Here is a 12,138-nt window from a genome sequence, read left to right as displayed (position 1 = left end):
ATCTACCCCTTCCTATGCCGAACAATTTTGTATTTCTCAATCAGATGTGACAATTCTTTGAGTACTGCATGCAGTTTTGATTGGAGTGAAACATGAAAGTCTGCAGACACTGTAATTGTAGTAAAAGTATAGAAATGTTGGAGGAACCCAGCATGTCTCACAGCGTTTAAGGTACCTTGAAGAAGGGCTCAGGCTCAGTTATAGATCTTTACCTCCTAAGGACATTGCAAGACCAGCTTAGTCACTCCAATATTTCAGTGTTTTATTATTATTTTTATGCAGTTCTGGCTGCCTGCAGGAAGGATATGAATAAATTGGAAAGGATGCAGAAGAGATTCACTATGATATTACTGCGACTGGAAGGCTTAAGGCACACATGTCAAACTCTGGCCCGCGGGCCAAATTTGTCCCGCGATATAATTATATTTGGCCCGCAAGATCATTTCAAAAATGTATTAGAGGTGGCCCGCTGGCCGCCGCGCCAGTATAGCGCATGCACAGCTAATACTACAAATCCCAGAATGCTTTGGCGTCAGCCCGCTAATCGCCCCCACCTCCTCTGTTTACGTTGCAGGGTGTCCCCATGGACTTTGGTTTTGGGGCCTGGCCGGTGTCAGGGGAAGCCAAGGCCGCTTCCCAGCGCCCGGAACCGGAGGCCTCGGGCCTGACCTCGCCAGGACCGTTGCCCACTCCCCCTCCCTGCCGCAGGCCGACCCGCGACTCACGCTAATCCGCCGAGATGCCACCCTGCAGCGAGAGCCGATGCCCCCCCGCACTGTCATTGTCCAACCCGATCGCCCGCAAACCCCGCCCTCCCACACACAGGCCTGAGTAAGGATTATGAACTTTAATCTCAGGATAAAACGATCTTCCAATAGTTTCATGTCACAGTGATAAATATATTCCTGGTTAAAAATGGTCCTGCACCTGGATACAAGCTCATTAGGCATAAAACTTGAAAAGTGTGTAAATCAAAGGATATCTGTACCAATGGAAAAAGGGCATGGCAAATAACCCTGCTAGAGTTCATGCCCACAATCAGTCACCCATTTGATTGTTTCAGGAATCATGTTATTCTCCCACATTCTCAATAGCCCTCAGATTTTACTATTCGACAGCACACTAGCAACATTTGACAAATCCTCTATAGAGAAATATTATTTATTGAATATTTTATTTCTCATTTGTTAATGCTTCTGGAAAGAGTTGATCCAAAACTATTATTAAACATTTATTTTAATAAGAAAAAGTTTAACATTACATATGTTGAAAGAAGAGAAAACATGCAGATGTTGTTGAAAATTTTCAATAAATATTTAGTTCAGCCCTCGACTTAGTCCAAGTTTTTAATTTTGGCCCTCCGTGAATTTGAGTTTGACACCCCTGGCTTAAGGTGTACTTTGTTTATTGCTACATCTATCAAAATGCAGCGATATTGGTTCTTTTACAAGCAGACCATTAGACATACAGTACAATTCCAATTATCCAAAATCAGATTCTCCAAAATCCTGTCATCAGAAATTTCGGATAAACGAAGATATCTGAAATCCTCACTTATCTGAATTTTTTTAGGAGCCGAACTGACCGGGGACATCGGGCTCCCGGCGGCGGCATCAGCAGTGGACCCCAGGCCCACGGCGGCGGCAGCAGGGGTCCTCGAGCTCCTGGTGGTGGCAGCAGCAGGGACCTCAAGCTCCCGGACAGGAGCAGGACCTTGGTGGGAAAGTGTTAGTGATTGACTGTGGCCAGCATTATTTTTGGTGAGAATTAAACATTATTTTAATGATTAAAAAGCCTTCCTTTGTTGTTTGTTGTTGTTTAAACACTGTTACAAGTGACTTGCTGTTGCTACTGGGCTGTTTTAAATAAATGACCAATTCTCCGAAATGGGCCTGGTCCCAACCACTTTGGATAATCGGAGTTGTGCTGTGCATGGTTAAAGTAAAACTGTAAAGTTGCAGAGAGCCCAGTTGGTACAGAGCAATGGCAAAATAATTTTACTATTTTGGGGTTCAGGGGTGAAGGTGGAATTAAACTGTTCTTGATGGTGCACAATCTCATAATCGTGAATCTTCTTCTTGTTTATGGGGTGGGGGGAGGGGTAGCGAAGAGTATGTGGCTGGGATGTTACAAGATCAAACCAGCCACCACAAAGAAGGCATATCATACAGGGGTAAAGATGAACAATTACTTAATTAACAAAAATTCACCCTCAAACTTTAATTCAAAATCCCCCCCTTTTATAACAATGCCCACTGGTTACTATGCAAATTTCTGTAACAGTGTAAAACTAATAAATTCCACAGCCTAAATATAACATATGTAATTAAAGTCTAAGTTATATTTCCAACTAGCTCAAAGAAAAACTTAGACACAAAACAAACACAAAACACACAAGACTCACAAAACTTCAATCTCAAATGAAGCAAAGATCATAAACAAAATTCAGTTTGTTTGGTAAACTGAAGCCAAAAGATCTTTGAGAGAGAGAGAGAGAGAGCACTAAATTCGAAGTTGTCTTGTGTGGCTGCAGAGAGAGGAACCACTGGCTTGGTCAGGACCCTTCTGGCTGCCTTCGGAATGTTTATCCTTTTTGAAATCCCAACATTCTAAACTGTCCTCCAGACCATGACTTATGCTCTGGGCCTTCTTCCACTCCACAGCACCCCCAGTGATGGTTTATTGTCCAAGTCCAGAAATTTTTAGATCATTTTCTGCACATGCTCAGTCTGTCTCCCACTCTCTTGGCAGTCCACCTTCACCTTGGCTCTCTAAGGCAAACTGTCACTTTTTAACACAAAAATCCACACCACACATAGGCCAATACACAACACAGAATTCTGTAACAGGGATGCGATGTCTTTCAATAACCAAATACAATCTGCTATAGGAACTCAGCAGGTCAAGCTGCATCATTGGGAGAAAAAGCCAAAACTCATCAGTTCTGAAACTAATTCAGATTAGTTGATCATCATTAAGGAGACAGGATGAAGGGCAGTTTCTGCGTAATACAGCTCTCTAACTCTGATTTTACAAAACAAGGCTGCAGCATCATTATAGGAGCAACTACTGCAGCAACATAAAACACGATGCTGATCCTCAGACTGAGGAAGATAACGCAAGATGAGGCGAAAATTTTCAGAGAACAAACTAGCGCCTAATTCTGGATAAAGGAAGCACATCCTTCTCTGCAATAGCAATTTCCATATTCTCATCATTATTTCAAGAGTCCAGTTCCACTTCCATCCATAACACTTAGATTACTATAAAAGTTTCAATTCCCTGGTCCCAGCAGGATCACTGATATACCCTATACAACCCATCCCATATCAGGAATATCTGAAGACTCATTCCTTGTATGGATACCTGACCCATTTATGTTCACCAGTACTTTATTCACTTAACTGAACTGATTTTCACACTAAGTAAGTTACCCTTCAAATTAAACAAGAAAGTTGCAGATGTTGTGATTATAATCTTTTAATGCAAATTCTGAAAACCAAAATCTCCAAAAATTGCACGTGTTGTCTGCACACCAAAGCTCATTTTTGGCACCAAACATTACTTGATGAGACCTACCCCCCACCCACCCTCCCCGTCCAGTGCCATGCCTCAGTGCTCCTACCAATCAGACATGCCATGAGCCAGAGGTCCCCACTCCTGCCCAGGAGCCCGAGACAACTTCTTTGGTGGACAGCCACCGGTCACCGACACCTCCCAACCAGTGCCACCGATCCCCAACTACAGTCCCCACTCCCGCCCAGGAGCCCGAGGACCCTGATGACACTGGAAGATGTCTTTAAAAAGACAATGGTCACCATATTTTCAGGTTTTTAGTTTAGTTTAAAGTTTTACTGTATGTTTTACTTAAAAATAAAAAGTACACTAGTGATTTTATGGTCTATCTTTATCTCACTTCATTTACAACACCCCCCCCCACCCCCAGCCAGTGCTGCTGCAACATTCCCCACCACCCCCACCCCTGTCCAAAGACTATTATTTCGAGTGTGACTTTGTTTTGTGCAAATCTGAAATCAGTGCAATGACTTAATGTTCCGCCATTACTATTATTCTATTCTCTGAAAAATTTCAAATTCCGAAAAGTGTCTCTTCCCAAGGATTTCGAATAAAAGATTCTGTACCTGTAGTTCAATACACAAAAGTGCTCAAGAAACTCAGCAAGTCACATAGCATTCTTTATGTAGCAAAGATATGTAATCATGTTTCGGGACTGAGCCCTTCATTATGGTAGGAGCAAAAAGCAGACAGGTGCCTGAATAAAATGGTGGGGGGGAGATGGGCCCACAGGCAAGAGGTCATAGGTGGATATGGGTGAGAGTGCTGGGAAGTAATAGGAGGAGGGGATGGCTCTCTCAATGAGAGGGTGTGGAGTTGGAGAAATGGAGGCAAAGGGATAGGGAAAGAGAGAGGGACAGGGGAGGGGCCTAACGGAAACCAGAGAAGTCAAAGTTAATGCAATCTGGTTGTAAAGTGCAGACAGAGCATTAACTCTCGGGCTTCCATCAGGTTCCTCCGCCCCTCTTTCTCTCTTTCCATAATTCTCTGGCTCTTCACCCTCTTCTCTACTTTCAGATCCATTCTCACTCCAACCCTTCCCAGATTTTTTTCTCTTTCTGCCGTCCCACCTGTACCCACCTAAGACTGCTTGCCATACTACCATCTATACTAATGCCAAATGTCCAGTCATTAGAAAATAAACCCGATGACCTCAGGGCAAGACTGCTGTAACAGAGACCGACAGGTGAGACAAATCCCAGTTGTTTGCAGCACTGATATCTGACTAACAGAACACATTAATCTGACCAGAGGGGTTCACCATTCACAGACTAGATCTGAACTTAAATTTGAGCAAAGAGTGAGGGAGTGGTGTGTGCTTTTTAATTAATACTGGCTGATGAATGGACAATAAGGTCATGTCGACCTCCTCTCCATTGCCTGAGCAAATCTCAATTAAATGCAGATCTCTCTATCTACCCCCAGAGTTCTCATCAGTGATTCTCACTGAAGTTTATATCCCTCCCAATGCCAACTACATACAGGCACTTGGAGCAAGACACAGCCCACCCCAACGCACTACAAATCGTAGTGCCTTAAACAAGGCCTTCTCAGGAAACCCTTCCCAATTACCATCAGTACATTACCTGTTGTACCAGAGGTCCCAGGACACTTGATCACTGCTACACCAAGATAAGGAAGGCTTACCGTTCTTTCTGAGACAACATTTTGGCAAGTCAGATCTTCTGGCTGTGCTCCTTCTGTCTGCATATAGACAGGGCCTAAAAAGACATCAGAACAACCAGAAGGTGGCAAGAAAATCTCCACAATATCCATCAGTAATGGAGCACTGCAGAGCTGCGTTCTTAGTCCCCTGCTCTACTCATTTTACACGTGTGACTGTGTGGCACCATCCACAAATTTGCTGACGATACCACGGTAGTGGATTGTATAGATGGGGGGCAATGAGGCAGCATACAGGAGATTGAAACCTTGGATGAATGGTGCACTAACAACGTCATAGTCAATGTCACCAAAACCAAGAAGCTTTAGGACGTAAAGAACCAGAGGTGAATGATCCAGTGATCATTAGTGGATCAGAGAAGGACAGGGTGAGCAACTTAGCCAACTTCTACAGAAGTGTTGTTGAAAGTATGCGGACCAGCTGCATCACCGCCTGGCACAGGGTCACCATTACCTCTGAGCAGAGAACCCTGAAAAAGGTAGTGGACACCGCCTAATACACAACAGGCCAAACTTTCCCCAGCATTGAGAACATCCACATGGAACGCTGCTGTCAAAGAGCAGCAGCAATGGTCAAGGATCCACACTACCAGCACATGCTTCGTTAATGCTGTTTGCAACACCTAACAGTTCTTTTGTCTACAACAGAGATTGCCTTTGTTCTATCCATGCAGTTCTCCCTCTTGGCTGCAACTTAAAACTAAAATTTTTCTCCCTGCCAAAATATTGTTGCTGTTTCCATTGCTTGTCCTGGCGAGCACTTTTAGCATTTTCTATTTTAGTTTCAGATTTCCAACATCAGCAGTTTTTATTTTTATTTACTGATGGATATAATATTGAATGAAGAGACAAGTAATATTGAAAGTGCATTTAAAATAGACAAAGTATACAGGATAAACTAATCAAAGAAGATGAACTCTCTTGGCCTGATGGATAGGACCCATGGTTTTTAAATGAAGCTGGGGAAGAGATAACAGGCATTGCTTCACATATTTAACAAACTATTTGAAACCAATGTAGTGCCAAAGAATCACCAGAGACCTACGATGATTCCTGTACTTAAGCTGAATAGAAATATTTAGGAAATATTGACCAGACGCTTAATATTAGGAGTAGGATAAATCAAGATATCCCTATTAAATTACTATATTGAGAAGAAAAAAATTAGAAGTGCATATTGAATAGTCAACATGGATCACCAAGGAGAAAATCCTTCTTGACCAAGCTATTGATTTATTTCCAAAAGTAACAGGAAGTAGAAAATAGTAATTCAGTTGAATTTATCTACATCTCTCACAAGGTCATTGTCATAGTACCTCAGCAGATGCTATCTCACTGATCTTACATTCAATACTGGAACATCTAGACAACAAGTGCATGTACATTAAACTCTTATTTACTTACTATATCCCTGTTTCAACACCATAATTCTAAATAAACATGCCCAACCTCCTGGACTGAGGTTCAACTTCCTCCCTTGCAGACGCAACCTGTGAGGATTTGCCACAAACCTTCTCTACAATAATTCTCAATACCAGTGCCCCACAAGGCCGCATACTCACCTTCTTCCTATCCTCCCTGTAAACTCAAGACTGTGTGGCCAAATACTGCTCTAACTCCATCTACAAGTTTGAAAATTTCCACTGCCAAGATATGGATCTCAAATAATGAAGGAGTCCAGGAAAGTTATTGTCTCATGAAATGGTGCCAGGATGACAACTTCATCCTCAATGTCAACAAAATGAAGGAGATGGTTGACTACAGAATAAATTTTTGTATCCTATTACAGAGAAAAGTTTCAGTTAAAAGAATGCAAGAGCAACATCATTTTACACATGAAAATTCAGTTCAATGATCTGATAAGTGCAGGGAAGAAACCATCCTTGAATCTCCTGGTGCTCGCTTTCAATTTTATTTTCAATTTCTTTTTATTTTCTGCCCCACAGGATGGAAAAGCAATGAGTGCGATCAGGGCAAGATGAAACTTTTAATGGGTTGGCTGCTTTCCTGAAGCAGTGAAAAGTGTAGAAGGAATCAATGGAAAAGAGGGTGGGTTTGCATGATCACATGGTCCTTGTCTGCATCAGTGATGTTGAGAGGTGATGATGCTGAAGGTCTTTATGATTTTAGAAATAAATATCACTAACAATCTGTCCTGGTCCAGTCCAGCCAAGAAAGCACACTGATGTCTCAACTTCTTGAGAAGCCTGAAGAAATTCAGCATTCTTCAATATCCTTAACAATTTTTTATAGATGTACCATAGAAAATATTCTGTCCGATTGCCTCACAGCTTGGTGCAGTCTTGTCGGAGAGAAGACAAGCAAGTTTGAGAATAAGCACCACCAGATTCAAGAACAGTTTCTTCCCTGTTCTTAAGTGATGTTGTCCTTGCACTGCTTTATCTGAACTTTTTCTCTGTAATGTGATGCACTTATTGTCATATATACAAGTACAATGTACAGATGCACCAAAATTCATACTTGCAGCCATGTGCTCAAGATGCAACAATAGTACAAATTACTGTAAATTACTGTAATCTGACATGATCCTGAAAAAAAATGAAAATAAAAATTAAATGAATAAATCTTCACAGCTGCAGTTAGAGGAAAAAAATGTTTCAAAAATGCAGGCAGATCTTTTCGTGGATCCAGTGTAGTTTATGATTGAGATAGTTTGGGACAGTCCAAGGACCTGATGGCTGCTGGAAAACTAACAGTATACTCTGCATTTTACTTTTGCTTCATAGTATTTGTTGTACTTAAGGATAGATAAAATTTGGCTGGATAGCATAGAAACCACTGAATCTAGGTTCATGTGACATTAAATCATTCAATTCACAAGAAAATGTTTTAAAATTTCATCCCGAAAGCTACATGAGCATAAAACTACAATTTTCTGCATGAAATTAACATATTGAACATGAACAATGTTAAAGATGCATCTCCCTGATGTATTTTATAATTATATAAACTCGATATCAGAACTACTTAAAAAGTTTAAATTTGGACATACAGCATGGTAACAGACCCTTTTGGCCTGCAAGCCCATGGTACCTAAATACACCCAATTAACCTACACATCCGGTATATTTTTGAACGGTGGAAGGAAACTGGAGTGCCTGGAGAAAATTCATAGACAAGAGGAGAACATACAAACTCCTGACAGATAGTGTCAGATCGAACCCTGGTACTTGGCGCTGTAACAGCATAGCGCTAACAGCTAATTTTTTTCTGCAATGTACAAAATAATGTTTGAATAATTTTATAAACACAAATATTTTCTCTTTACTCAATGTTATTTAGATTAATCAATTGCTCCAATATAAACTGACAAGCTTAAATGAGGAAAAAGTATTTGCTTAGAAGAAAAAAAATTATTAATGGTTAATTACTGCAAAATGAATATGAAATACTAGATAGTTCATCATATTTCTCTTCAAAAAAAAACTTACCTCTCCACCATTCACATATTCCATGACAAAACATAAGCGGTCTTTAGTTTGGAAAGAATACTTCAAAGACTGCAATAGAAAAGAATCATAGGTGTAGAAAGAATTTTGTGCATTATTACAGCAACAAGAAATCAGTATTTTATTGTTTACCCTTGGCATTAATTGTTTTAATATCAAAAGGTAACACAAGTTCCCTCTCAAACTAGCTCCAGGAGCATGATGAAGCACAAAAGTTGCCACAATTGGTAAAAATTAGAGTAGGTTACATACATACACACATTTTAAAACAGATCTTATTTGAAATACTGAAGAATTCATATTCAGTGAACTTTACAGAAACTATGGAGAATGCTATGCACATTCCACAAGTCAAGTAGGTGCTAATTGAAATGATGTCATCAAATGAATCGACTGGAGACAGATCATCTGTGTTGAACATTTTTACAAGGCTTCTGACCTTTCTGCAAAGTGCTCACTCAAAGGTAAATGAGAAATTTTGTTTACCTAAGACAACAGATGGGAGCAAAAGACTAACTCCTATTGTTTGCTGGAGAAGGTGGGGGGGGGGGTTGCAAGTGAGAGAGTCACATGGGCTTTCTGGCAGTTGGAAGATGAAGAGAGAGTGAGAGAGAGAGAGAGAGAGAGAGAGAGAGAGAGAGAGAGACTGAACAGTCACAGCTGAAGCAAACAGGAGAAGCTTGTTGGAACTGAAACAGAAAGCTCTAGAGCAGCGGATGGCTGGAAGTGCTATCTGTCTGATGTTTCTCTTGGAATAAGGGGAACAGAAAGGAACTCTGTGGTAGCCTGAAAGAAAAAGGTTATCATCTGGAGAACTCTGATGGGGCAAGTTTCATCAGCAAGATATTGAGGTGACTAATGGTGGTACCTCAGTTGTGGAAATCCTGCAACAACAATTTTCTCTCTCTGCAAACCTCCAAAGAACCTTCCTGAGCGGTAAACATTTACCTTTCCAGCACCAAAGCCTGGTGAACTTTATACATGTTAAATTCTGTGCACAATATAAGAATTGTCTACAACCAGTGAACTTGGAAGAATGAGACGTAAGATTGAACTGTGAACTAAAGAACTTTTCTTAAATTTACACACACATTACATACACGTGCACTTAGAATTAGAAGGGGGTTAAGGTTAGTTAAGTTAATAGATACAAGTTAAAGTTTGATTCTGTATTCATGTTTAAAGATAATTAAAAACAACTTTTGTTTAAGTAACTACTTGTCTTGGTGAATGTCAATTACTGCTGGGTTTTTGGGTCCTTTGGGGTTGTAACATTTTCAACATCCAGAAAGTAAGAAAGCTTCACAATACGTTCTCTTTGGAGCTCCTTTCACTTACCAGTGAAATAGTTCTACAGAGGTAGCCTTCTGTAACCAGATATGTCCTGGCATTTCATCACATGAAGAATTTCCAAAGAAATATAAATATTATTGCAATTCAAGAAAAAAATAACCAAATTATATGTCTGAAGGCCATCATCTTTAAGATCATTATAAGTCGTACTTTGCTCTGACTGTATGCTAAGGCGTACAGTCAGAGCAAAGTGCGACTTATAATGACGTGGTAATTCTTTGTTACTTGCTATGTAACAGAGGGCGGCTAACAGCATTTATTAAATTTGAACATCTTTAATTAATTACCTATTTTTTAAAGAATGAAATTAGATCCAATTGAATGAAGAGCATTAATGTTGGTTTTTAAAATATTTAAAAATAGCTCAAATATATAAAGCCTCTAGAAGCATTTTATTGTCTTCATTAGTCCATTTCATTACATCAATTGTGACACAGTGCAGCATTGGAACAGAGCCTTCAGCCCATAATATGCCGACCATGATGCCAAATTAAACAAATCCCATCTCTTGCAATTCCTCTACATCACAGCACAGTAGAAGGTCATCTGACCCACAAAACCTGTGCCAACAATTACACCCAATTGACCTACCAACTCTATGTTTTGGAGGGTGTGATAAACCGAACGACCTGGATTAAACACATGAAAGGAATGCACAAATTCCATACTCTCCCTCAATAACCTGGGATAGGTCCCCTCGGGACCTGGGAACCTGTGCACTGAATGTTCTTCAGAAGGCAATCACTTTATTGCGTGCTGTTCTGTTCACCTCATTACTGGAGAAGTAAGAAGCTTTAGAGAGGATGAAGAAAAGATTTACCAGGATGTTACCTGGAATGGAGAACGTCTTATGAAGCAAAGTTGAATGAGCTAGGGCTTTTATCTTTCGGGTGATGAAGGATGAGAGGAAACTTGATGGAGGTAGACAAGATTATGAAGAGCATAGATAGGATGGGAACATCAGCAAGTACAAGAGGACATGTTTAAGGTGAATAGAGGCAAGTTTAGGGGAGATATCAGAGTTAATTTTTTTTATATACACAGAGTGGTGGATGCCTCCAATGTATCACTAGGGGAGGTTGGTATAATAGGGTTATTTAAAATGCTCTTTGATAGGCACATGGATGTAAGAAAAAGAGAGGGAAAGATTAAACTGTAGTGGTGCAGATTAGCACAAGTCGGCACAATGTCATGGACCAAATTACCTGGTTTTTTTTGGAACATTTTATTTAAGAATTTTAAAACTACATCCATGTATACATATTCGATAAAACTAAAGAAAAAAAATTTAAGTTCATATGTGGTGCGTGCATACATATATATATATATATCTCCCTCCCACCCCCACCTACTAACCCTCCCCTAAAATATCAAAGAAAAGAAAGACAAGAAACAAAAAGGTTAGGAGAATGTCAAAAAGAAATACAAGTCTCAATACAAATAATAATATTGGTACTGGTGATTACCAACAGGATGGGCTTTCAGAGAGTCCTTCAAATTACAAGAATGCAGTTCAGCATGCCATCTCTCTATCCCCAAGTCCGTATTTGATTTCCAGGTAATAGCTATGCATGTCCTAGAAAGAGCTAAAGCTATTTTCGTAAAAATTCAACTTGATACATAGCTAACTTTAATTTAGGTCTAACCACTTTGATATTAACCAACAAAAATAACATCAGATTCCATGCGAGTTTTACCCCTAGTATTTTCTCCAAATATTTTTTAAACCTCTAACCAAAAATACTTTACTCCAGGACACTTCCAAGTAGAATGCAAAATTAACCAACTTCCTGATCACATCTAAAACATAAATCTGATAATGATGGATTCAACTTTTTTAGTTTTTGAGGAGTTAAATATAATTGATGTAAAAAATTATATTGAACCAATCTATAGATAAAATTAATAATTTTTGTCATATTTTCTTTACATAGTTGGATCCAATGATTTTCATTTATTTGTCTATTTAAATCAACCTCCCCAACTTAATCATGATTTATGAATTCCTAACAAATTGCATGTTCTGAACTGTTAAGCTCTATATTCCAGGACCAAA

The 12,138-nt window shown here is 39.7% G+C and overlaps 1 protein-coding gene across 11 annotated transcripts in view; it reads right to left on the bottom strand.

Moving 5' to 3' along the window:
• akt3a (v-akt murine thymoma viral oncogene homolog 3a) overlaps window positions 1–12,138 on the bottom strand; it is a 416,568-nt gene that overhangs the window by 90,908 nt on the left and 313,522 nt on the right. For 9 of the 11 annotated variants that reach the window (XM_069930899.1, XM_069930893.1, XM_069930895.1 and 6 more), the window contains one exon: window positions 8,712–8,780. The exons of the other annotated variants lie outside the window; for them this stretch is intronic. In XM_069930899.1, the coding sequence (XP_069787000.1) occupies window positions 8,712–8,780 (69 nt within the window). The remainder of the gene's footprint in view (window positions 1–8,711; window positions 8,781–12,138) is intronic. 11 annotated transcript variants of the gene reach the window in all.

Source organism: Narcine bancroftii, chromosome 4 (assembly GCF_036971445.1).
Source record: "Narcine bancroftii isolate sNarBan1 chromosome 4, sNarBan1.hap1, whole genome shotgun sequence".
Classification (NCBI taxonomy): Eukaryota; Metazoa; Chordata; class Chondrichthyes; order Torpediniformes; family Narcinidae; genus Narcine; species Narcine bancroftii.
This window is presented reverse-complemented; position numbering and strand designations above follow the sequence as displayed.